At 42.6% G+C, this 25,146-nt stretch overlaps 1 protein-coding gene across 2 annotated transcripts in view; it reads left to right on the forward strand.

Moving 5' to 3' along the window:
* DAB1 (DAB adaptor protein 1) overlaps positions 1 to 25,146 on the forward strand; it is a 406,172-nt gene that overhangs the window by 261,501 nt on the left and 119,525 nt on the right. For both annotated transcript variants that reach the window (XM_049617084.1, XM_049617083.1), the window contains exon 4: positions 7,152 to 7,250. In XM_049617084.1, the coding sequence (XP_049473041.1) occupies positions 7,152 to 7,250 (99 nt within the window). The remainder of the gene's footprint in view (positions 1 to 7,151; positions 7,251 to 25,146) is intronic.

The following is a 25,146-nucleotide window of genomic DNA, read 5'->3' on the forward strand; positions in this document are numbered from 1 at the left end:
AGTTACATATCTATTATAAGGTATCCTAGAAAAAGATACTCAAATCATGATTTCACAGATGCTCACCTTGGGAAAGGTTAATGTTTCTGTTTTCTTTTTTCTTTCTTTTTTTCTTCATAATTAAGCAACATTATGAGATTGTTAGGGCAATCCAATAATGAGCTCTCTTCTTTTGCTTAGCTTAAATCTGGTCGATAAGTAGATGAAGAAGTCTGACAGGAGGGAGCACCTGGGTGACTCAGTGGGTTGAGCATCTGACTCTTGTTTGCTGCCCAGGTCATGATCTCCGGGTTCATGGGATGGAGCTCCACATCCGGGTCCAGGCTGTCAGTGTGGAGCCTGCTTGGGATTCTTTCTCAACCCCTCTCTCTACCACCACCCCACCTTTAAATAAATAAATAAATAATTAAAAAAAAAAAACAGGCAGTCTGACAGGAGGAATTCTAAATTGCAGCCTTATGAGTGATAAATGCCTCGAATGGCAGATGTGGCGTGGATTCGTGGCTACAGTGGACTTCCTTGAAAGAGATGAACTGTTCCACTTAGTTTGTGGAGCATTTGGATAACTGTAGTCCTCCTGTTCCCACCAACCCCCATGCTGCACTAGAGCAGGCCTTGAGACTCATACGTGCAGTCACACTAGAGTGCCGCCCCTCTACCAGCAGGCAGATTACAGAGAGAGCGCAGAAACGACTGAGCCCGGAGTCCTCAGCTTCTCTCCAGACTCATGTCCGATAGAGCCCTGCCTTCCTTACCAGGGAGACCCTAGTCAGTGGTAGGGATGAAGGCCAGGATCTTCATTTCTGCTAAGTCCCCCCCTTACTGACAAATGGAGATCTGCTTCTGACAAATGGTAATTAAAGGACAGGACGGAAATCTCCAGTGACCTGGTTCTTACCCAGAGCCACAAGTAAGTCTGCTGAGGAGCCAATGCTGCTTCTCCCAGCATCCTGGTAGATAGCCGTTCACCGGGCATCGGTCACAGAGAGCCTCACTGGGCCAGCTACCTTCATGGAAGCACTGAGGTCTAAGTGGCTTTGAGCAGGAGTCTGCCTGTGCTCCCTGAAGGTTCTCTGTGTGGATTAATGTTGGGCCAAGCTAGCTGGACCAGACCTGGAGATGGCTGCTGACCTGGTGCATGTGCGTGTGTTACCTGCATGGAAGTGCCCCATCGGTCACCCCTTATAACTGTGAGGTCCCCAAAGCCCTGAGAATTTGTCCTGCTATAACAGGCTCCTGTCAGATGCACTGAACTTATTGAGGAGTTCTTGGTTCCTAGACAATTGTGTTTCATTGTTTGCAAGTTGCCACGAAGAATGCTGACGTTTCAGCTCCCAGTGGTTTTTCTTTAAGAAACAGAAACATAAATGATCGATTCTCCATTTGGCCAACTGCCCAGGAAAAAAGAGGCAGAGAAGTACAAAATGCCTGTTAGCCTTGCAAAAGGACCCACTTGTTCTCATTAGGCAATATGGGGGAGTCTTTTTTCCTTTGCTAGACTCTTTGAGGCTGGTGCCGTTTTCTTGCTTTAGGGAGTTTTCTCTTATAAAGATTTTAGGGGGAATTCAAATTTCGACTCTGAGTAGGCCATCACTGGTTCTCCAGCAAAACACCACCATCATCCTGTTTTAATTTAGAGTCAACAAAAGCATTTCCCCGTATATTCTCTCTTTTGATCTTGTGAGGTAGATATTAGTCTCTTTGTTTTACACATAAGAAATCTGAGGTTCATAGATATGAAGGGATTTGCCCCAGAACCTTCATTTAATCTGTGTTAAGGCCAGAATTCAACCTAGATCTCTGGATGCCCCGTATTTTATAAGACATCGTTTAGTGCTTAATTATACTCTGTTTTGTATCTGCAGTTAATTTACCTTGGTTCCCCAATGAGACTTTAAGCCCGTACCAGTAAGTAACTACCCACACATCATTGGTTTACAAAGTAGTCAACTTTCAGAGACGTCAGGCAAAACGGTGGTTGTTGAAACTCCGGAAGGGAATGCAGTCTCCCAGAAGCACTGTCTACAGGGCTAATTACAGAGCTCTAAACATGTCACTCGGGGTCCTAATAAGAAGCAGAGCCCACCCTGGCTAGGTCAGATGAGGACACTTAATGCAAGAGGTACTTACAAAGGGTAGGTAAGGTTAAGTAAGGTAACAAGGGATGGTGAAGCTCCCAGAAACCTGCCACCGCACAAAGCTGTTTCCATACTAGGAAGAAATATATCTGCTGAAACCCAGGGAGAGCAGGATGGAAGGGGAAATCCCCTCCCCCACCAAGCAAAAGTATAGTCACTGCCAGAGATGTAGCACAAGGAAGGAAAGGATGCGGGATGGAATACCCTGACCTCTGTCTCCATCCAGACTCTGATCTCCTGCCCGTCTTGCATTGGTGGAACCCAGCTGGAAGCCAGAGTTTCAGGAAGCCCAGAGGACCAGGGAATGTAGTCCATAGGAGCCAGGCTCTGGGCACAGAGCAGAACAGAGGAGGATACTTAAATTCTACCCGCCACCCTCCTCCCCCTTCACTGGGAAAAATGAGACTTAAGGTGATTGTTTCCAAGGCTTGTATAACTGATAACTGGGAAGGCCGAGATTGGAGACCAGCTTTTTTAAGTCACGGAATTTTCTGAAATAGCATCCCAGGTTTTCAGCCATTCGTGCCCGAGGTCCGTTGCATTTTCCTCCCTGCTTTCCAGGATGCGTTGAGATCACAGCCATCCGGTTACGTGCAGGCGCCACGCTGGGTGAGGTTTCTCAGAGCCCCTTCCTGTGCTTCACCTTATCTTATCCCCACAGCAACCCTGGAGCCGGACAGGGAACTTAATCCTGCCTGGCATGCCTGACGCTTTGTGTGTGAATTCCTTCATGGAGATGCTACCTGTGCGTGACTCCCTTAGGGATGCCAGTGTCGTCACGTCACACGGTGCCTTAGCACATGCTATTGCTTCATAATAGCAAGAGTCGTGCCAGTAATAATTATTTACTGAGCCCTCCCTACATGCAGCACACCATGCTAAGTGCTCTATGTGCAAAATTATTTTTCAATATCTTAACACCCTCATGAGTTAAGAAATGTGATTATTTTCACGTGAAGTTCCCCTTCACTATTGAGTCTGGGAGCTGGTGGCTGCACCTGGTTGCTTGCAGAACACTTTTGACCTATCTGTGCTTTGTTGTATAGTCTTTTTTTGTGTGTCTGTGTTTTCAAAAAAAGCTCTTTAAAAAGATTATTAACAGAAGGAACCCCAACACTGGAATCTGACAGATCACTTTTTGAATTTTCTCTGTCTTACTAGTTCCTTGAGGTTTAAGGCAATCACTTGAGCCCCCTGGCCTTATGTTTCCTTATACGTAAAATAAGAGAGGTAATTTTTACTTCCCAGGATTATGGTGTATGCTAAATGAGATGATGTGTAAGAGAACTTGTAGCACATATGGTAGGTACCCAAGAAAATGCTTGACTATATTTTCCAGATTTCCAACAGCAGCTTATTAAGTCCGGTGGCTAATGGGAGGCACAGTGCCCCAGACGGCACCTGCATCCACATCTTCTGACCCCCCAGTCCGAGCTGTCTCCCTGATCTCTGCTGGTTCTGCATACCATCAGTGAATAATCTTGTCGGGAGATGAGACCCCGAGGCATGCTCTCTGCTGGCAAACTTGCTTGGACTTAGTGCGGTTTTTCAGAGCTTGACTCAGGGTCCTGTCTCACAGGAAAAACATGCTTGATAAAATCGTAGCTTTATTTCCCCATAGACAGCACTGCATGGATAGTCCTTCCCTCCTTCATTTGTCATGTAAAGCTACCACCAGCAGCCCCAAGCATAAATGCTTCCGGAACATGTGTGTTTGCTCTTTCCATCCTTTTTTTTTTTTTTTTTTTTTTAAATCTACAGCTCTGTTCTACTAGGGAGTTCTTTGATGGCTGTGAGGAACCAGGAAGCAAAGGGCGGGGGGCATGATATAGTCACTACTGTGTGCCAGGAATTATTGCTATTGGATGTCACAGTAGTTCTGAGAGCTAAGGACTATTAAATAGGACTATTTTGGAGATGGAAACATTGAAGCTATTCCTCTTGATCAAAGGTGCTATCCTCTCTCCACCGTGGGCTGTGATGTTCTCACCTAAGAGGAGTTAACCAAGAAGGAAGGGCTCTCCCCTCCCCTCTGATGGTGTCCTTCCAGTCCTTCCATTTACGATTTATTGTTTTTCTTTTGTGTGTGTCCGGATATCTGAGGTTGGAGGTTCAGCTGCAGAGGGGTGGCAGCGTAAGTTAGTTTATTCCAAAGCCAGGCAAGAACACAGCATTCAAAGTGAAGTTTCCCTAGGTTCCAAATTTGGCTCGCCCACTTCCCGAGTGAGGGTCACTTCTCCTTTTGAGTGCCTGCTTGATGCCGGGCTCCATTCTCCATACAAGGCACAAAGGATGAATAAAACAGAGTTCCATGCACAAATGAGCTTTTGTTCCATCAGACAAAGGTACAAATGAAAAAATATGTCAATGGCGGTAAGGGCCAATGAGGAAGAGCAAAGCAAGGAGAAAGAGTTAGATGCAGTTTGGCAAAGGGGGCAGAGCTCAGAGACGGTATCTCTGATACGGTGGCATTAGAAATAAGAATTACCACTGGGGCTACAAAAACATACTTTGGGGGTGCCTGGGTGGATCAGTCAGTTAAGTGTCTGGGTCCTGATATCAGCTCAGGTCATGATCTCATCACGGTTTGTGCATTCAGTCCCTGCATCGGGCTCTGTGCTGACAGCTTGGAGCTTGCTTGGGATTCTCTCTCTCCTTCTCTCCCTGCCCCTCCTCTGCTCATTCTCTCTCCCTCTCTCTTTCTGTCTCAAAATAAATAAATAAACTTTTAAAAAATGTACTTTGGCTAATCCCCCATGTTCCTTAAAATCATCCCTCAGTGAATTCACAGGAGAGCAAGCTGCACAATGAGCACTCTAGAAACCTCTAACTAGGCAGGGCAGTTATAGAGACAGAGGACTTGGCTTTGGGGGTGAGTCCCTCCCTTTAACTATTTCAAGGGCAGGCATTGACAGAGGGATCTTGGGTCAATGTGCTGTAGCCCGGAGGGGCTGAAGGAGCAACGCTGGGGTGGGTTACAGCGAGAGATTGTGGCTTGCTAGAAAGAAGACACCACATAGAGGAACAAGTGCTCCCTGTACCAGGAGTCTAGTCTGGAGAGCTGAGTTGTAGTCCCAGCTCTCTGCCAGCCCCCTATACCACCCCAGCACTGCCCATCCCTGCCTCCCAGCCATCATTTTCCTCATCTGTCAGCTGGAAACATTAAGATTTTCTCCAGCTCTTACATTCTGTACGTCTGCAAGTGTGTGGTGCTCGAGAACAAGTAGGTGACTCAGGAGGGGGTGAATTTCCTACTAGTAGGTCCCCAAACAGGAACTGGACCACAGAGTGTGAGGGAAAGTCATCCATTTACAAAAAGAAGTAAATTTTCATGACCTCCCTGCATTATTCCAAGCACTGTGCTACATACTTGTCACGAATTTTCACTTCTCTCAACCATGCAAGGATAACGTTTACACTTGAGGAAGTAGAAGTGAGAATTAAGTACTTTGTCCAAGATTGCAGAAAGCCAGAAGCATAACCCAGATATTCAGATGGCACAGAATATTTCCAGTGCCCACACTGAGGATAACTGAGCAGTCTCAAGGGGACCCCTGGTCGCCGTGCCTCGTGGTCACCCTTGTTACTAACGCCACAGGTTCCCTCACTGAGGTTCCGGACGTGCTGTTCTGACTGCAGCACAAACGACTTTTACCTCCTGGGAACATGAAATCATTATTATTTAGACTTTTCTACTCCTAAAAGCCCAGAACTAGAACTGCTGATAGTTGGCCTTAAACTTACAATCAGTGCAAGCTAATAGTGATGAAGGGGCTCGAAGCTTCAAAACACCTAATGCAGGGCTAGGAACTCCCCCACCCTGAGTGTAAATCCCTTGAAATGTACTTACCCTCTAAGCTGTACCCTAATATGAAGCCCCTGCTTACCTGTCACTGGCCACCACAGAAGCTAGTTTAAAAAGCAAGTGTCTTCACTCTTAACTTGCGTCTTACCCACTTTGGGAGAACTCTGGATAGCACATTCATCTCACAGTAATTTACGGCGTGCCTTTTCCCTCCAGGGACTATCCTGGGCATCAGGGATAGAGCAGTGAGCAGAGTAACCTCCTGCCTTTTGTGGTATTTACCTTCTCGTTGACTCATATACATACAAAAGTTTGGAAAAGTGGGAAAACAGGTGTATTGATAAATGGAATGCATTTGGCAGTTCTTTCCTACCAAAAAGGGTAGAGGAAGAAGAAAATTTGTGTTGTTAAAATGGCAAACCATAAGCACATAACTATGATGATCATATTTTTCTAAACAAAAATGAGACGTGCAGTCTGGCAATGGATTTTATTTTCTTGTATTTTCTTTCTAATCTCTAAAATTGTTTCCTATGAAAACTTTTCCCAGAAGTAAAAAAAATAAAATCATATTTAAGAATATATTCTGTGACTCATCTTTATTTAAAAGATTAAAACCAGGGGCACCTGGGTGGCTCAGTCGGTTAAACGTCCGACTTCAGCTCAGGTCATGATCTCGAGGTTGGTGAATTCAAGCACCGCTTTGGGCTCTCTGCTGATAGCTCAGAGCCTGAAGCCTGCTATGGATCCTGTGTCTTCTGCTCTCTCTGCCCCTCCCCAGCTTGTGTTCTGTCTCTCTCAAAAATAAATAAACATTAAGAAAAATAAATTAAAAGATTAAAACCATATCCAATATGAAGCCCAGCAAAATATTATTAATGGCAGGATCATATTGTGTTTATCTTGGGGTTTTGAATTCTGAGCCAAATATCCAGGCATAAAGCAGGCATCCTATAAATCGTGGGTAGTGAAGTGAAGCAGTGTTCAGGTATGTGTTTATCCAATGTTAGATATCATGTTAGGGTAAGTATTACCATAAAACATCAAGAAAGGGCAAGCACATTGGGCAGGGAAGCATGGAAGGGGCGAAGGGAGAGGAGCGTGCATGATTGGTGGCATCAGTTGATGGTATCTGACATGCCTTTGGGACCAGAGGGAATCTTCAAATGAAAACACTCAAGTAAAAACCATGTCCTTCCTTTCACCAGGGCGTTGTTGCTGGCGCACGTTCCAAAGGAGAACACAAACAGAAAATCTTTTTAACCATCTCCTTTGGAGGTATCAAAATCTTTGATGAGAAGACAGGGGTAAGTAAAAGAATCACGTGGCGTTGCAAAATTGAATCCATTGACAGATGTGCCCTTAAAAGCCTCTACTCGGTGGGCAAGAATATCAAACAAGCATAAAAACACATAAAGCGACTGACAAACTTGATCAACTGTGATCGTCCATCAAAGGGAGGCTCTTCCCTGACTTGGCCTCAGTGTGACTGACTGCACAATGTTTCTTACGGTGTGATTGCGATAAAAGTGTCACACAGTCCTGGTAGTCTAATGGGAGATTGATGGGCTTTGAAGAGTGGTGGGTAATGTGACAGTTTACGTTAAATGTCTGTGTGTGTTGGCAACGTTAATGACATGCATCCTAGAGGGAGACCCGTGAGTGTCTTTTGACTTGGTCAAAGCATCCAGACTCTCCCGAGTATAACCTGTGCCACCCTGCAATTGCTGTAATCAAAAAGAATGAACGAGTTCTCAGTCTTAGACAAATCTGTCACTGCGTGACCAGGAAATGTAAGGGCTGATAGGTCTGTTGAACCTACCAAAGAGGCAGTGTGTGTTTCCGTCAGCCCCCAGCAGCAGTCAGCTCCCACATTCACCCCCAGGGCTTCCCTGACGTTGGTGGTCCTTGTTCATTGGCGGTAAGAGAAAAACAAAAATGTTCTAGGATCTGTTTTGTCCAGAGGGCAAGAGTCTAAGTGATGTGGTTTTTTTCCTTTTATTCATTCAGCACTTTATGGCTTATGAAACACCTTTACATAGATCACCTCCTTTGCATTTCACTTGTTCATTTTCAAGTTTTGTATAGACCAAACTCGACTGGCCACGTTACTGTGCCTGAGTCATTTTGCGTTATCCTTTCCTCCCCTTTGTCCTGACTCCTATTAGGATGCCATAGGGTGGGAGGAGGATAATTCAACAGTAAAAATGGGTTTTGAAGACAAGTTACTTCTGAATAATTCGCAGTAGGACAGATATTTGTACACCCATGTTCATAGCAGCATCATTCACAGCAGCCAAAAGGAAGAAGCCACCCCAGTGTCCATGAGCAGATGAACGGACATAGAATGTGGTGCATGCATCCAATGGAATGCTATCCTGCAGGAAGAAGCAAGCAGGTTCTCACACCTGCCAGTATATGAATGAAATTTGAAGACATAATACAAAGGGAATTAAGCCTTATTAATAGCAGGGTCATGTTGCGTTTATCTTGGGGTCTTGAATTCTAAGCCAAACATCGAGGCAGAAAGTAGGCATTTTCTCAAGGATACCACTTATATCAACATATCTAGAGAAATGAAATTCATAGAGACAGAAAGGAGATTGGTGGTTGTTAGGGCCTGCAAGGAGGGCAGTACGCGATGAAGAGTCAGGGTTTGGCAAGTACAGAGTTACAGTTTGGGAAGAAGAAAATGGTGCTTGTGACGGATGGCTGGGGTGGCCGCACAACAGTACGAATGTACTTTATGCCACTGAACTGTACCCCGAAAAATGCTTATCATGGCAAATCTTTAGTATAAAAAATCACTAGTGATACTAAGTCCCCTCTTTGGGTTGCCTACTGTATACTAAGCTCATATGAGTCACTTGAGATACATTATTCAGTTTGCCCTCACAGCAGTGTTATGGGAAAATAATAATAGCTACTTCACCAAGCACATAATATGTGCCAGGCATTGTTGTAAGCCCTTGGTAAGTAACAACTCATTTAATCCTCACGAAGTCCCCATTGTTCTCTGTTTTGTACTTGAAGATATAGAGGAGAGAAAAGTGTTGAGTAATTTATTGACAGTAAGTGTTGGTGGAGACAAGATTAGACCTCAGGTAGTCTGGCGCACAAGTCTTTTCACTTAGCCTCTATACCTGTTATCTCTCAGAATAAGTGACTTTCCCAAGTTACCCAGCCTATAGGAGGCAGAAGTGGGATTTAGCCTCCTGTTGGCCCCAGTCAATATCAGGGCAGCTGACCTCTGTATTAAAGAGAAAGGTGGGCTTACCTGGGGGATGCCTTGGGAGAAGGGAGTTTAGAATGAGGGCACAAACACAGGTAGTAAAGGAGCTTGAATGCAGCAAGATTAAGAACCTAATGAAAGCCTCTCCTGCCTTAATAAGAGTATGACTTCTGTAACCAGGGAAGCTTTTCCTTCTCCTGGGTAGGCCATAGTTTGGAGACCTGTGCTCAGGTTTGAACTTCACACTTGAAAAAGGACATAGGCAAATCAAGGAGTGCAGGCAAGTGTGGAGTGAAGTAAGCCGGACAGAGGGCAGCTAAGACAATTGGAGGACTAGAAAATATGTTGAGCCAAGACTTCTCAACACAGGTGTAGCCTCATGGGATCCCGGGTGACACACAAGAGTCAGAGAGCTACAGGCTTGTAGAAACTTGTAAGATGTCATTGATCCCTTAGCATCTTTATTGGAGGAAGACAAGTCATGTGAGTCAAGCCTGACCATGAGATTTATATGTCCTAATAGTATGTCATCATCTCTAGTCTTTTCCCAATATCCCGTCTGCCTGCTACCATGACAGCTGGTATAACCAAAAGGGCAGGAGTGAGGCAGAGTATCAGATAATTCATCTCATCCAGGGGCCATATTTTAGGGCATTGCTGTTCCATCATATCACCCACCATCACATAAGCTGTGCCCAGATCATTAAAATCCCAATCACCAAATTTTAACTAGTGAGGAGAGGTAGTTTATATTCTTGACCTAGATCTAAATCCTCAGTCAAGGGTGGCTAAACTGGCCCCAAAGAAAGAGATCACCAAACTCTGTAATGCTATTTTTGATTCTTCAGCTGGATCCCAATCCTTATATGAGTATGTTCAGTGAAATCATTATTTCAGCTCAAAGCCATTTGACTTTGTGGAAAAATGTCAGATCCCTATTGGAAAATCAGGGGGAAGGCAGAGCTAAATGTTTTCTGTCTGGCTTACTTCACTCCAGTCCTGTTTGATTCACATTAGGCTCCTATAGCCTCTGGCTTCTGCAAACTTGTTAATAAACCTCCACACAAGTCTAGGGAAAACGAGTAGAAAGGACTGAACATGTTAAAGCCTGAAGCACAGACAGTAGGGATCAGGACACCCCATATTAATAGTGCTCATCTCTCTAAAGAGCTGTGTAATAGAAGAAGGAGCTGACTTGTTTTGTGTGATCCAATAAATAGAACCAAGATCTATAGAAGTTTCAATGAAGCAATTTTGATTTCTGAGAAAGAAGAGTTTTCTACCAGTCAGTTAGATGGACCACCTTCTGTACTGGTGGTCCAGATGGTGAGTTCACCATCACTTAGGGGATATTCAAGCAACAACCATAAGATGGAGAAATTGTCAAGCAGAGGATGAACCATTGAACAGAGTCACATCTAAGTTGAATCCTGAGACTAGTTTCAAAATTCTGTTTCTTGGGGCGCTTGGGTGGCTCAGTCAGTTGAGCTTCTGACTCTTGATTTCATTCAGCTCAGGTCATGATCCCAGAGTCCTGAGATCAAGCCCTTGGGCCCGTAGCCCATGTTCAGTGCGGAGCCTGATTAAGATTCTCATTCTCATTCTCTCCCCCTCTCCCCTCCCCCCTCCCTCTGCTCCTCTCCCCGCTGGCACTTGCTCTTTCTCTTCTCTCAGAAAAAAAAGAAAAAAGGAAAAAAGAATTCTGTTTCTTCCTTAAAGTCATCCCTGTTGATGTAATTTATCTTCAGATAAATGGAGGTTTTTCAAAGTCCATTGGAGATATGAGCAGGAACAGTTTACTAAACCTCTGTTGCTGCCCAGCATGGGACCAACTGAATTGTGCAGGATAAGAGTTTAAGTGAAGTATTTTGTCCTACATATCAACGAAATGGAAAACTGGGTTTTTGTCATTTGGAATGACAAATTTTCGTTGTTTATCATATCTAAAGTATTCCTGCTCAAGCTGACGGCATTTTTTTTTCAAACCAAAAAAAGAAACATTTGCAGAACGTGACAATAGCTAGAATTTTAAAATCCAAAAGCTGTCAAAAATGTTTTGATCCCAATTAAAGAGACCCTTTGCAGCAATTTACACGTTGTCTTGAATTCCAAAGGGTTCTTGATCCCAATCCGTGTATGAGTATGTTCTGTTTTATTATTAGCACGTTGCAGGGAATAAATCAATATTGAAAAGCTGTTCATATTTTCAGATCTCTAGGTATTGATAATGTGTCAGAGGATCCGTGAGAACGCAGGAAATGTCATATATAAACTCATTGTTATTGGTAACAGTAGAAACGGTAGCAAATCAGGAGTAGAAGTGGTTTCATGTCAGCATTACTAGGTTCTCAAATCAGACCAGTGAATACGAAGGCAGGAGCGATGTCACCTTCATTTCACAGATAAGGAAACAGATTTGGGGAGTGTCTCTGACTTGGCTGTAGACTCCGAACAAACCTTCCCACCTCAGGTCTTTCTTCCCAGAGAAACTCATGGACTCTCTCTCCTGATTCCATAGAGATTCCATAGTTTTATTCCATAGAATTATTATAATTTTATGCCATAAAAAAATCATAAATATTGCAGGACCCCGACAATACATCTGTTTCTCAAAAGAGAGGGCGGTCATCTGCATCAGCTTTTCAAGGTGATGTAACATCATGTTGCCATAACCACGTGTGAATTTTGCTTGTTCATTTGATTTAGCCAACACTTATTCGGCGCTGTTACGTGTGCCATTTGAGGTACATTACGGTAATTCTGTGAAGTAAGTGCCCTTATTATCGCCATTTTCCAGTTGAGAAAACTGAGTTCCAAATTCAGCCACACAGTAAATAAGTAGCAGAGCTGATATTCAAACCCAGGTGGTCTGGTCCAGAATCCTTGATGCCGGTAAGATAGCACGAATGATAGCATACCTGCCTTTGTCTGGGCTGCTAGAACAAAAATACCATAAAGGAGGTGGCTTGTAAATAGCAAACATTTATTTTGCATGGTTCTGGAGGCTGGGAGCCCAATATGACAGCCCCAACAAATTCAGCGTCTGGGGAGAGCCCATTTCCTCAGAGATGGGGCCTTTTCGCTGCATGTCCTTACATGGTGGAAGAGGTCAGGATGCTTTCTAGAGCCTCTATTACCAGGACACTCATATCATTCTTGAAGACTCCACTCCCATGGCCTAATCACCTCCCAAAGGTCCTACGTCCTAACACCATCACATTGAGGGTTAGAATTTCAACACATGAATTTGGGGGAGGGGACACGAACATTCAGACTGTAGCAATATCAAATTTTATAAATGACATTCTTTTATATACATTAGAGCCGATCCAGTATTCTCTCTGCTTTATTGTCACCATTATTCATTTTCATTCTGATGACCTTTCCTGAGGGAAGGTCCAGGGAGTGCAGTTACCGCTGGAAGAGTCTTATGGATGGAATGTTGGCAGTGTGACCGGCCTGTGGTTAGGCACGAGCGGATGCTGTGGCACGTGATGCTGTGTTTCCTGGGGATTCAAAGATGAAAGAGACGTGGTCCTTGCCCCTGAGGTGTTCACAGTCTGGTTTGGCCAGGCTCACAAAGTGAGCTGACAATTGCGAAGACGCATTGGGGAATGCAGTAGTCGGTACTCGGGAGATTAAGAACAAGCTTTGCCTAGAATATTTAGGAATTTTTCACAGGAAAGGACACACTGACTTGGTAGCGGAGGAGTAAGTTAGGACCAAAAAACCCCAAACAGTATTTATAAATGCACAAAGGTCTTAAAGAGAAAGACACGTGTGTTCAGTCTTCCCTGTAGAAAGTAAGTATTGAGCACTTGTATAAACACACAGATGAACAAAGCAGTATCTTTTTGTTCATCACTGTGGTCTACCTAGTTAGCATGACTCCCACATAGTAGGGGCTCAGTAATACTGCCCAAAAAATAAAGTGACTTAGTGATTAAGAATCAGCAAATCTACAAAGGATAACTAGGGCATAGCAGGGGAGAGGTGGAGTTGACCCAGGATTGAATATTGTCCCTCATAATATAGGGGAAATGGCGTTTTAAATGCAGTGGTTGTGCTTAAAATTTAGGGCTGATTTAATAATTTTTTCTTCAGTGAAAACCAGATGCCACTTTATTTGTATCTCATCAAAATCAGGACTAATCCTCCTTCAGTTTGAAGTGGATGTTTTGCCAGGGTTTGGGGGGAGCCCCTGAAGGAGAGGAGGGGAAAGTCGTCCTAGGGAAGTAGACCGGGAAGAAGATAAAGGGGCTGTAGAATAAGATGCTGTGACCTGGGAGTCTGTGGGGGCATCCCTGTCACCCTGGGAGCCACTGGAACAGTACACAGAATTCTCACAAGACTACTTACAAACTAGCCTGTAAGCAGGACCGTATGGTTTACAGCATGCTTTTGTGTGTCCTGTCTCATTTGACACCCATAAGTTCCAGAAGGTTTTATTGCCCCCTTTTACAGATAAGACTACTAAGGTACAGGTAGGATAGTGGCTTGCCCAAGGCCATTATGTGTAGCTAGAACTGAATTCAAGTTCACATTTTATAATGCCTGAGCTTGTTTTCTTTCTTTTACTCCAGGGATTCTCCACTTCACTGGTTCTTTCCCTGTACTGAGTGTTTCGGCACTTTATGTAGGCATTATGCGGTTACGACTTTTGGGGGAGAAGGTAGTAATGCAGGAATTTTTTAGAAGCCAAGGACATTAGACATTCTACAGAGGACAGGCCAGTCACACACAACAAAAGTGTTCCTGTGCTATACAACTTGCAAATGTCTTACGATACATTCCTGTAGATAACAAACCTATTTATAATTAAATGAATCTAAAACCTAACTCTACAAAAAAGCAAAAGCATTTTTGTATCGTATCCATAAATACTGAATTTTCCAGAAATGTAACTAAACAGCAAGAGAGATGTACTTTGTTTCGTTGGAACCCCATCAAGAGTTGTTCATCGTTTTGGAAAACCATACCATTTAATGCTCTTCATGTCTGAATTACCGACATGGCACTGATAACCCAGTTTCAGGTGTACCTGTCATGTTCACTACAGCTCAACTTATTTGGCCCTTCCTTAAAAATGTCAGATTTCAAAAAACGAATGTCAACAATACTGAATTGAACACTTCTTAAGCCCAAATTTATTCATTATAAGAAAATGTAAACATACAGCAGTGTTATTATATTCTTCTACTATAGTTATAACTGAGCGTTTGTATGTAGACATTCACATTTTTTTTCTTAGAAATCATCTTTAATTTCTTTGTTATAATTTAGGACATTTTGATGTGCTTAAACTTTGTGTAGACAGATTATATAATCATTTGCAGGTAATAAAGGAAGAATTACAAAATATTTATTATAAAAAGAAGGTGTTTTGTCAGACAAGATTAAGAACCCCTGTCTAGACCATGCCACCATTTTCATTGGTTCATATACTCATTCATTCATTCATTCCACAAGTGCTTATTGGGTGAAAGGGGAATTCTTCTTGGTGGATAGAGATGAACCAGCCTGAAACCTTTCCTTTGAGGAACTTCTGGCCCTGGAGGTAAGACATGTATAAATAAATAAAAGCTCAAAGCAAGAGTAATGAATATAATAAGAGAAAGATGAAAATTACCATGAGAGTTTAAAGGGAAAAATGATTTCTTCCCTCTGAAAAATATATATGGAATGATTTAGGAAGAAAGGGCTGAATCTTGAAAAATGGGACAGGATTTGAAGTTGGGGATATTAGAGGACTAGTGTCCAGGCCAAGGGAATTATAGGCAGTGGTTCCTAAGCCTGGGTGTCAGGAAAGTCATGAAAGAGGGTAGGCCTGGGGAAGAGTGAGATGTCAGTTTTTCTAGATCTGCGGATGTGTAATTGCTGTCAACGAGAGAGAAAATGGACGAGGTAAGCAAGGGCTAGACTGGGAGGCCTGGAAGGTCTGACCAAAGGGTTTTGGTTGAATCATGCCCATTATAGCCTCAGTTATTATTCACTGTACTCTGTGTCCCTGAAGCTGCTCTAGATATACAGAGAAGTAGGTACATTGACTCTCGGGCCACCCTTAGTTCTGAACATGCCGTTGTGCAATTCAGGAAAAAGTGCCTTTATTTAAGACTCATTGCCAGTTGCCGGGAAACTGTTGCTATAATAAGTATATTCATTTTTGATGACTATACTGTGCCTTGTTCCCCCGGAAGCTGCCCAGCTGTATGTGGCAGATCTGGGAGTATCATCAATGGATGAGCAGAATGCTGGGGGTACCGTCTTGCTGTTTCCCGCACACACCACGTGCTGCCCAGCTTTCGTGACTTTCTCAAAGCAACCCCTCCACTCATAATGTCCTTTGCCCTTCTTCACATAGTAAGTTTTTCAGGGTCCGATAATGTCAACAGTGATACGAACAGCAGCACAGCACAACACCTAGGATGATCAAGACCTTTCTCTGGGCCAAATCCTTCCTTAAACTAAGTGCTTTATGCATTTCATCCTCTGAGCAGGATTCATAGCGGGTCTGTCTGAATCCACAGCCCACTCTCCTTGCGAGTGTGGTGTAGGCAAGAGAGAGTGGACAGAGTGGAAAGAACATGGATTCAAGATCCAGACTGTCTTGGATTTACTCCTGACCAGTTGTGTGATTGTGAAGCAATTTTTCTTAATGACCTTGTGCCTCTTTCACTCATCTGTAAGATGGGAATGATAAAAGTACCTATATCTTAGGGTTGGTGCAAGATTAAATGAGGATTTAATTTAATCTCTTAAGACTTAGGACAGTGCCTGGTATCCTACAAAGCTCTAGATGTTAAATAATATTATATTATAACCCGCATTGCCCCTTCTTTGGTACGGACCTCCTTATATCCTCTTAGCAGAATTAAGAAATCCTTTTGTAATGCTCCTACAGCATCCTCTGCTCACCCTTGTCATAGCACACCATCATGCTCCCGTCACACTACCCACGACACGAGGTACCTTGTCTCATCCATTGTTATAACTGCAGGGTCTCCAATAAGCCCTGGCATGTGACAGAAATGCTAGTGGGACACTGAAGGAAGGAGGGAAGGCAATCAGGGAGGAGTAGGACAAAAGGGAAGGAAGGAACAAGGTGATAATTGAGAAGTCAACTTATAATGAAATGCTGATCACCTGGGCCAGATTGTGGAGACAAAGATGCTACATACTGAAGATGCTCCTTTTACCATGCAGACAGTGAGTACAGAAAGACCAATGTACATGGTTCAGAGTTAACCCAATCCTAGGATGTCATGGGTGGAAGGTCCCTTGTACATTGACTAACCGACTCATTTACAAGTGAAGAAGCCTAGAATGCAAAGAGAAGTGATGCCTGGCACCTTCCAGCAAATCGTAGGCAGGGCACCTGGGATCGAGCATCCCTCAGGGCTCACCGGGGTCACTCTCTGACACTCACAAAACAGGAAGTAGGAAATGTCCTCTTTCTTCCCTCTGCCTCCTTACTTTGCCTTTCTTTTCTCTGACAGTCTGTCCCGTGTATACCGTCTCCATGTTCTCTGCTCCTTCGCTTCAGTGTTCAGGCTCCCACGTGCCTGACAGCAGCCCCAGATCCATTTTAATATCAAAGAGACTGAACATCTAAGGGGAAAAATTGGCTCTCTGTATGTTTAGTGTCTTGTTGGATAATATTGGATTTTAATTTATCACAATAAAGAATCAATTTATAGCTCAAAACCAACATATTTTTAGAAACTGGTACTGTGAGGAAGCTGTCCCTGTAAGATAATTCCGACAGGGCATAATTCATGACAGGGAAGAAAGGATGTCCCTGTTACCCTGGAAAGTGAGACCATCAATGTTTTTGAGCAGATTTGGTAAACTCAGAAATGTAATATCTTGCCCTTAATGGATCCTTTTATCAATTTTAGTCTTTAAGGAGGTAAAGAGGTGACATTTTCTGTGCTACCTGCATGTGCATGACCGGTCTCCTTTCTTTCAGTCCCCTAAGAACTCACCTAAAAGAGTATCGTTGTTCTCATTAACCAGGATGAGAAAACTGAGGCACAGAGAAGTTCAGGGACTTGCACAAGGCCAAATATCAAACCAATTGCAGAGCTGGGAATTGACCCCAGCATGGCACAGTGGTAAGGCCCATGTTCTTTCCAGTTCCTGGTGTTGGTATTTCTCCCCTTCACGGGTGTAGTTAGGGCCTCTGGTAAGTAAGTGATCTCTCTTTGCTCTCCAGTGGGGGAAGTCAGACTATGTTGAAGGCTGTCGTCATGCAGACCGGCCCTGTGACTGAAGGGTCATCAGCCCTAATTTGGGCTTCTGAAGGGATATTTGAGTCCCTGGTCTCAAAGTTGCAGAGCCTAAATATGCACTGTGACCTTGGGTATGGCTCATCTCCTTGCTCTCTGGGACTCCCTTTCCTTACCCGATGGTCATTCCACAGACTTTTAATTAAGGGTCCAGATAGTAACATAGTGGGCCATATGGGCTCTCCCAACGATTTAATTTTGCCATCCTACTGTGAAAGCCACCTCACACAATATGTAAACAAATGAGGTTGGCTGAGTTTCAATAAAACTTTGTCAAAATAAGTTTCTAGTTCATGAGCCATACTTTGCTGACTGTGTTCCGGATGATTACTAAGGAGTCTTGTAACTCTCTCTGACGCCATGATGAGCCCTATAGGAGAGCAGGTTGAGCACAGCAGATAATCTCTGGCTCTTCCTCACTGCTCTTTCATGGCTGACTTTTGGGATGGGATGCAGAAGTGTTTGTTACAAACTTTGAAGATAAATATTCAGCTCTGCGGAATCGTATTACTTATTGCTACCATTTGTTGAGCACTAATTGCCAGACAGTGTGGTAAGTGCTTCCATATATTTTTCTCATTGAATTCTTACAGTCCATCTGTTCTATTTTATTATCATTTTACAGATGAAGTGACTGGAATTGAGGGAGGTTAGGTCACTTAACCAGGACTACTCTTAGTTTTTGTCAATTTATTCATCCAGCAAATATTCATTGAGTACCTACTGTGTGCCAAGCAGTATTCTGAGGGATGTGCATATATGGATGAATAAAAGGAAGGTCCCTACCTTGTAGAACTTATGTTCTAATGTGGGGAGATGGAGAGAAAGCAATAGATACATGTAAATCATATATTCTGTTAGAAGGCAGTCGGTGCTATGGAAAAGGAAAGAGTAGAGCAAGGTCAGGGCATTTCCCTACTGCACTTTCTTTGTCCTCGCAAAGGGGCCTGTGACATACATGCATTGTAAATCACCAATATTAACGTGCTCTGGGAGCTTCCTGTAGTTTTAAGGGTCAGCTGAGTAATGGAGAAAGACACTTCTGAAAATTCTCATGCAAATTCCAGAGGCCGTTACATTTGAAAAATCAGAGCTGTCCTTTTCGGTGTTTCTACTTTTATTTAGATGGCTGATTGCTTTCTATGGGGTCTCCTGTTTATTGTTTTTCTCTCACATGCATTGCTTTTAAATTTTAATTTAAAACACATTTCCGTGACTATGCCATGGTTATTTAATAGTTACTTCTGGTTTTACAAAGACACTCCTTACCAGAGCCGTTTGTATTCAAAGGGTGATACTGTAATTAGGCTCAGCACTGATGTGATGGTTCTTTGTGCTTCTCTGGAGTACTTCTCAGTGGTGGCGTCACGCAGGGCAGCATTCATAGTTCTGGGAACAGTAAAGGAATGTGTGTCCTAGGAAGTGAGAGACTAGGTCAGGGTGGGAGCCCCACACAACCTCCCTTGCAGGGGAGAGCGTTCTGTCTGGGGAAACATGCACAGGAGATCCTGTGGGCTACATGACCAGCAGCATGGAAAGAACTCTGGGTTTGCTGTGAGAAGGCCTGAATCAGAATTGTCACCCGGCTACAGAAGTGCAGGTTGAACTGTAATGATAACAACAACAGCAACTACAATAGTGATGCTAAGAATGATAACACTGTCGTTTGGGATGTCATTGTAAGTGCTTTATATACATCTCCTTTCATACTTTGATAAATCAGTGAATCTCTTCCCCGCTCAGTGTTCTCCTCTGGAGTATGAAAGTAGTAATTAACTAGCCAATCTGGATAACAAGCCTGCAGAATAGAGGTATTATGTCTTGTTTGTAAAAGATGACACAGAGTTTTGGAAAGGTGCAGTAAATTGCCAAGATGTCTCAGTCAGTAAAGGGTGCCCTGTGCAGCACAATATATAATACCACCCCGGGGTTGTTGCCCAAAATAAGAAAGTGGGTGTGTGAGTGGTACAGCCTTCCATTGATGGTCAGATGTTACCTGGAACGAAACCCTTCAGTATTCAATGATATTCTGGTATATTTTTCATCATTTGTGCTATAGTTACTGAGTGTGTGTGTGCGTGTGTGTGTGTGTGTGTGTGTGTGTGTGTGTGTAGCATTAATAATATGGATCTAATGTCTTCACATTTTTATATCTTATAGTCATTCTTTTCTTGTACCTTTCCCCACTTTTCTATATGTTAGGAACAACCATGCTAGGCATTGGCATTCCCTGGTTGCTTGCCAATATGAAAAGTGGGGGGTAATTAAATAAAGAACGAAAACGTAAGACTGTGAGTAATTTGAAGTCAGGGCCCGTGATTTAGCTGTTCTTATATCTCCCACCTGTAGCACATAGTAGATGGCTGCTCCCAGTAGATAGTTGGAGAATTGCGCTGAATTCCTCATTGTTGAGTCCAGCAGTCTCTGATTCACCTCCTTGTCTATCTGTGTCCATCTCAGACCTTTGGCCGTTGTGGGTAGCATCTAAATTCTATCAGCAGTTAATCTGCCGAGACTGAAAATGGGATCTCCATCTGCTCTGGTGGAGGGCTTCAGTGAAATAACCCATTTTACTCAAGCCACATCTGTCCTTGTGGCTTCTTGAACTTCTAGATGCATAGGAGGTCACATAAAATGTGTTAAAAGTTGCATGCAAGGTATTAAATCTCACCTTCTAGTGTTATTAATGACCTTAATGCCTAGGTACTTTGTTTCCCCCCATTTTTCTTTATCTTTCCCTGCACCTCGTATGCCTTTATCTTGCCCATCCCTGTTCTCCAGTGCTCGTATGTGTGAAAATACGTCACTTTTTTTCTATTGCCATAGACATTTCCAAGGACATTATCAAGTACCCCACTATATATAAGATATAAAGTATAACCTGCTATAAAAGAAGTAAAATATACAAATTGAGGGGAAGGTAAGATCTAATTAGGGGGAAGGAAAGGAACAAACATTTATCGAACACCTATTGTGTGTTTACCCCTATACTAATATTACAAGTTCCTGGGAGACAGAAACCATTGCCTTCTTCTACACATCCTCTGCTCTGCCAGAGCAGAGATTTCCCAAAGGGAGGGAGCCCCTTCAAAGACATGGGAATTTTGATGCAGGGCACCCAGGGTCTTGGCACATGGACGAGTGCGTTTTGCTCCAAAGGATGAGAGAAGGTTAGCAGAGCTGTGAGGTGGTGAGGGAGTGCTGTGTGTGCCTTGCTGAGTGAATTACACACACGGCCTCCTTCAGTCCTCACATTCACACTGTGAGCTGTAGGTGTTTCTAACGCTATTCTGCTGGATGGAGCCGTGAACCTTGGAGGTAGAGAAGGATAGAGGTGCTCTGTGCCCTGAGGACAGAGGCCAGTGACTTCACAGTTTTGACTTGAGCCCGGGGCCTCACGGTCTGCTGACCCAACATCAGACGACGCATGCGGCCATACCGCGGCTTCCGCCCAGTATTCTGTTGGGCTCACACCAGCACTCACCCTCCTGCAGCTGCCTCAGTCACGTAGCACAGGGATTTGCCTGCCGGAATGGATTTGACTTCCTCAACTATTTAGAAAATCAGGAGTTTTCAAATCTGCAAGAAATTACCAGGGAAGCATGGCCTCAATATTCAAATACAAAATGCCTGCACCTCCGGAGACTGAGATCTGAATTTTTCATGATGTCTAAGAGATGCACAGACTATTTTGAAACTATAGATTTCACAATTTTGAAGCTAAAGATTGTACCAGCAATTGTCTAAACTCAAGACAGTCATAACCTCCACTCTGGGAGGGAAGATAGTTCATCTTCCCTGTAAATGGGTCTGAGGCGGGCGTCTGAGACTCTGAGGTACGCAGATGCACTGTCCCGTGACCGTGCACTCTGATACATTCACCCACCTGCACAGGTGCACAAAATCACACCGTGAGAATTGACAGAGCCTGATCCTTATTTATATTCAATGCCTTTTCTATTTGCAAAAACAGCATATATTTATTGTAGAAAATTTCCAAAATATAGAAAAGCCATAAAGCAGAAAATAAAAATTATCTGAAATGCCACCATCTAGAAACAAACCCAGTTAGGGGGCGCCTGGGTGGCTCAGTTGGTTAAGTGTCTGATTTCGGCTCAGGTCATGATCTCAGAGTTAGTGGATTTGAGCCCCGTCAGGCTCTGACGGCTGACAGCTTAGAACCTGGAGCCTGCTTCGGATTCTGTGCCTCCCTCTCTCTCTCTCTGCCCCTCCTCTGCTCACATTCTGTGTCTCTCTCTCTCAAAAATAAACAGACATTTTAAAAAATTAAAAAAATAAAAGAAACAAACTCAATATTTTGGTGTCTACGCTACCAATCCTCTTGATGCAAACAGAACGTTTTACACATCCAGAATCACCTTGTACATGCTGCTTTGTAACCTCCTATTGTGTTTATCTATATCTTTTCTTTCATTAAATATTTTTTCTAACATCTTCAATCTCTGTAAAGCTTTCTAGCATATGTGTGTAACATAATTTAATAAGCAACATATTGTTAGTACCTGCATTTTTGGGGCATGTCCTTTATATACATCTGTGATTATTTCCTTTAGTTAAATTCCAGAATTACTGGTTCAACAGGTACGTATATTTTTAAAGGTTTGATTTTTTTTTTGTCAAGTTATGTTTTAGAAAGTTGTACCACAAGATCTACAGATACTGTTTCACTCTGTTTGTCAGCATGGTACTATTTATTTTATTTTTTAAAGTTTATTTATTTTGAGGGAGACAAAGACAGCATGAGTGGGGGAGGGGCAGAGAGAGGGAGAGAGAGAATCCCAAGCAGGCTCTGTGCACTCAGCACAGAGCGTGATGCAGGACTCAAACTCATGAAACTGTGAGATCATGACCTGAGCCGAAACCAAGAATCAAACACTTAACCGACCGAGCCACCCAGACATTCCGCTATTCATTTTAAAATAGAAACTTTTAAGCTTTTTAAAAATTTTATTTATTTTTTATTTTTTTTTTAATGCTTACTTGTTTTTGAGAGGGAGAGAAAGAGGCAGAGTACGAATGGGGCGGGTGGGGGGGCGTGCAGAGAGAGAGGAAGACACAGAATCAGAAGCAGGCTCCAGGCTCTGAGCGTCAGCACAGAGCCTGACACAGGGCTGGAACTCACAAGCTGTGAGATCATGACCTGAGCTGAAGTCAGATACTTAACTGACTGAGCCACCAAGGCACCCCTAAAATTTTATTTATTTGTTTGTTTGTTTTCTTCCAAATTTTTATTTATTTATATTTTAGTTGGTGAACATACACTGTAATATTAGTTTCGGGGGCAGAGTTCAGTGATTCATCACTTAAATATAACACCAAGTGCTCATGATAACAAGTGCCCTCCGTAATAGTCATCACCCATCTAGCCCATCCCCCACTCTTCTCCCTCCATCAACCTTCAGTTTTCTTCTCTTTCTTTAAGAATTTCTCATGGTTTGTTTCCCTCTTTCTACCCCTACCCCCATGTTCATCTGTTTTGTTTCTGAAATTCCACATACGAGTAAAATCATATGATATTTGTCTTTCTCTGACTGACTTATTTCACTTAGCATAATACACTCTAGCTCCACCCATGTCATTGCAAATGGCAAGATTTCATTCTTTTTGATGGCTGAGTAATACTGCATTGTGTGTGTGTATGTATGTGTGTGTGTGTGTATGTATATATACATATATATACATATACATATATATACATATATATATGTGTATATGTATATATATGTATACATGTATATGTATATATATGTATATGTATATATATGTATATATACATACACACACACACACACACATACATACATATCTTCTTTATTCATTCATCAGTCAATGGACATTTGGTCTCTCTCCATAACTTGGCTATTATTGATAGTGGTGCTCTAAACATAATCAGGGTGCATATTCCCCTTGGAATCTGTATTTTATATTTCTTTGGGTAAATACCTAGCAGTGCAGTTGCTGGATCATAGAGAAGTTCTGTTTTTAATTATTTCAGGAGCCTCCATACTGTTCTCTAGAGTGGCTACGCCAGTTTGCTTTCCCACCAACAGTGCAAGAGAGTTCCCCTCTCTCTGCATCGTTGCCAACATCTGTTGTTTCCTGAGTTGTTAATTTTAGCCATTCTGACAGGTATGGTATAGTATCTCATTGTGGTTTTGATTTGTATTTCCCTGCTGATAAGTGATGTTGAGCATCTTCTCATGTGTCTGTTACTTATCTGGATGTCTTCTTTGCAAAAGTGTCTATTCATGTCTTCTGCCCACTTCTTGACTGGATTATTTGTTTTTCGGATGTTGAGTTTGGTAAGTTCTTTATAGATTTTGGATACTAACCCTTTATCTGATATGTCATTTGCAAATATCTTTTCCCATTCCATAGGCTGCCTTTTCATTTTGCTGATATTTTTCTTTGCTGTGCAGAAGCTTTTATTTTGATGAGGTTCCAATAGTCCATGTTTGCTTTTGTTTCCCTTGCCTCTGGCAACATGTCTAGTAAGAACTTGCTACAGCCTAGGTCCGAGAGGTTGCTGCCTATGTTCTTCTCTAGGATTTTGATAGTTTCCTATCTCACAATTAGGTCTTTCATCCATTTTGGATTTATTTTTGTATAGGGTATAAGAAAGTGGTCCTATCTCATTCTTCTGTCCAGTTTTCCCAAAACCATTTGTTGAAAGACTGTCTTTTTTGCATTGGAAATTCTTTACTGCTTTGTTGAAGATGAGTTGACCATATAGTTGTGGGCCCATTTCTAGATTTTCTATTCTGTGTCACTGATCCCTATGTCTGTTTTTGTGTCAGTACCATATTGTTTTGATGACTAAAGCTTTATAATATAGCTTGACATCCAGAATTGTGATTTTGTGGTTCCATACAAATTTTACAGTTATTTGTTCTAGCTCTGTAAAAAATGCTGGTGGTGTTTTGATAGGAATTGCATTAAATGTGTAGATTGCTTTGGGTAGTATAGACATTTTAACAATGTATATTAATCTTTTTGATACTTTTTTTAGAAATAAGGTTTTTTTATTTGAGAGAGAGCACACCACAGACAAGTGAGGGGCAGAAGGAGAAAGAGAATGTTAAGCAGGCTCTACATTCAGCACAGAGCCTGATGCAGGGCTTGATCCCATGAACTGGGATCATGATCTGAGCCAAAATCAAGAGTTGGATGCTCAACTGACTGAGCTACCCAGATGCCCCGAGCTTTTTGATATTGAGCTGTAGATATCACACTTCTGTCTTAGGTTTATTATCCACTCAGAATAGTCATAATAGGGCCACAGTATAATTATAGAGACCATATTTTATGCTAATGAGACCAATGTTCCTTTGGCTGTACCTACAGATCTGAATGATAACATAGGGCCTTGAGAGTTGGCTCAAACTGGATTTCCTATAGGACTCAGCTTATCAATTCTCAAGCTGCTAACTATCTGGACTCCAGTTATGCCCTTGGTCCTCCACTTTCTCTGGCCTATGTGTAGGGCAATATTATTGATTCCCTATGTATGCATAAATGTCACCAAGAAGAGAAAACTTGACAGTCTTGATAATTAGAATTTATGATTTTTCATCTTTGACTTTCAAGCAGAATACAATCTATGTATATATTCACCCCTACACATGAAGCTCTACAGCCTTGGACAAGTTCTTTCACCACTCT

Source organism: Panthera uncia, assembly GCF_023721935.1.
Source record: "Panthera uncia isolate 11264 chromosome C1 unlocalized genomic scaffold, Puncia_PCG_1.0 HiC_scaffold_4, whole genome shotgun sequence".
Classification (NCBI taxonomy): domain Eukaryota; kingdom Metazoa; phylum Chordata; class Mammalia; order Carnivora; family Felidae; genus Panthera; species Panthera uncia.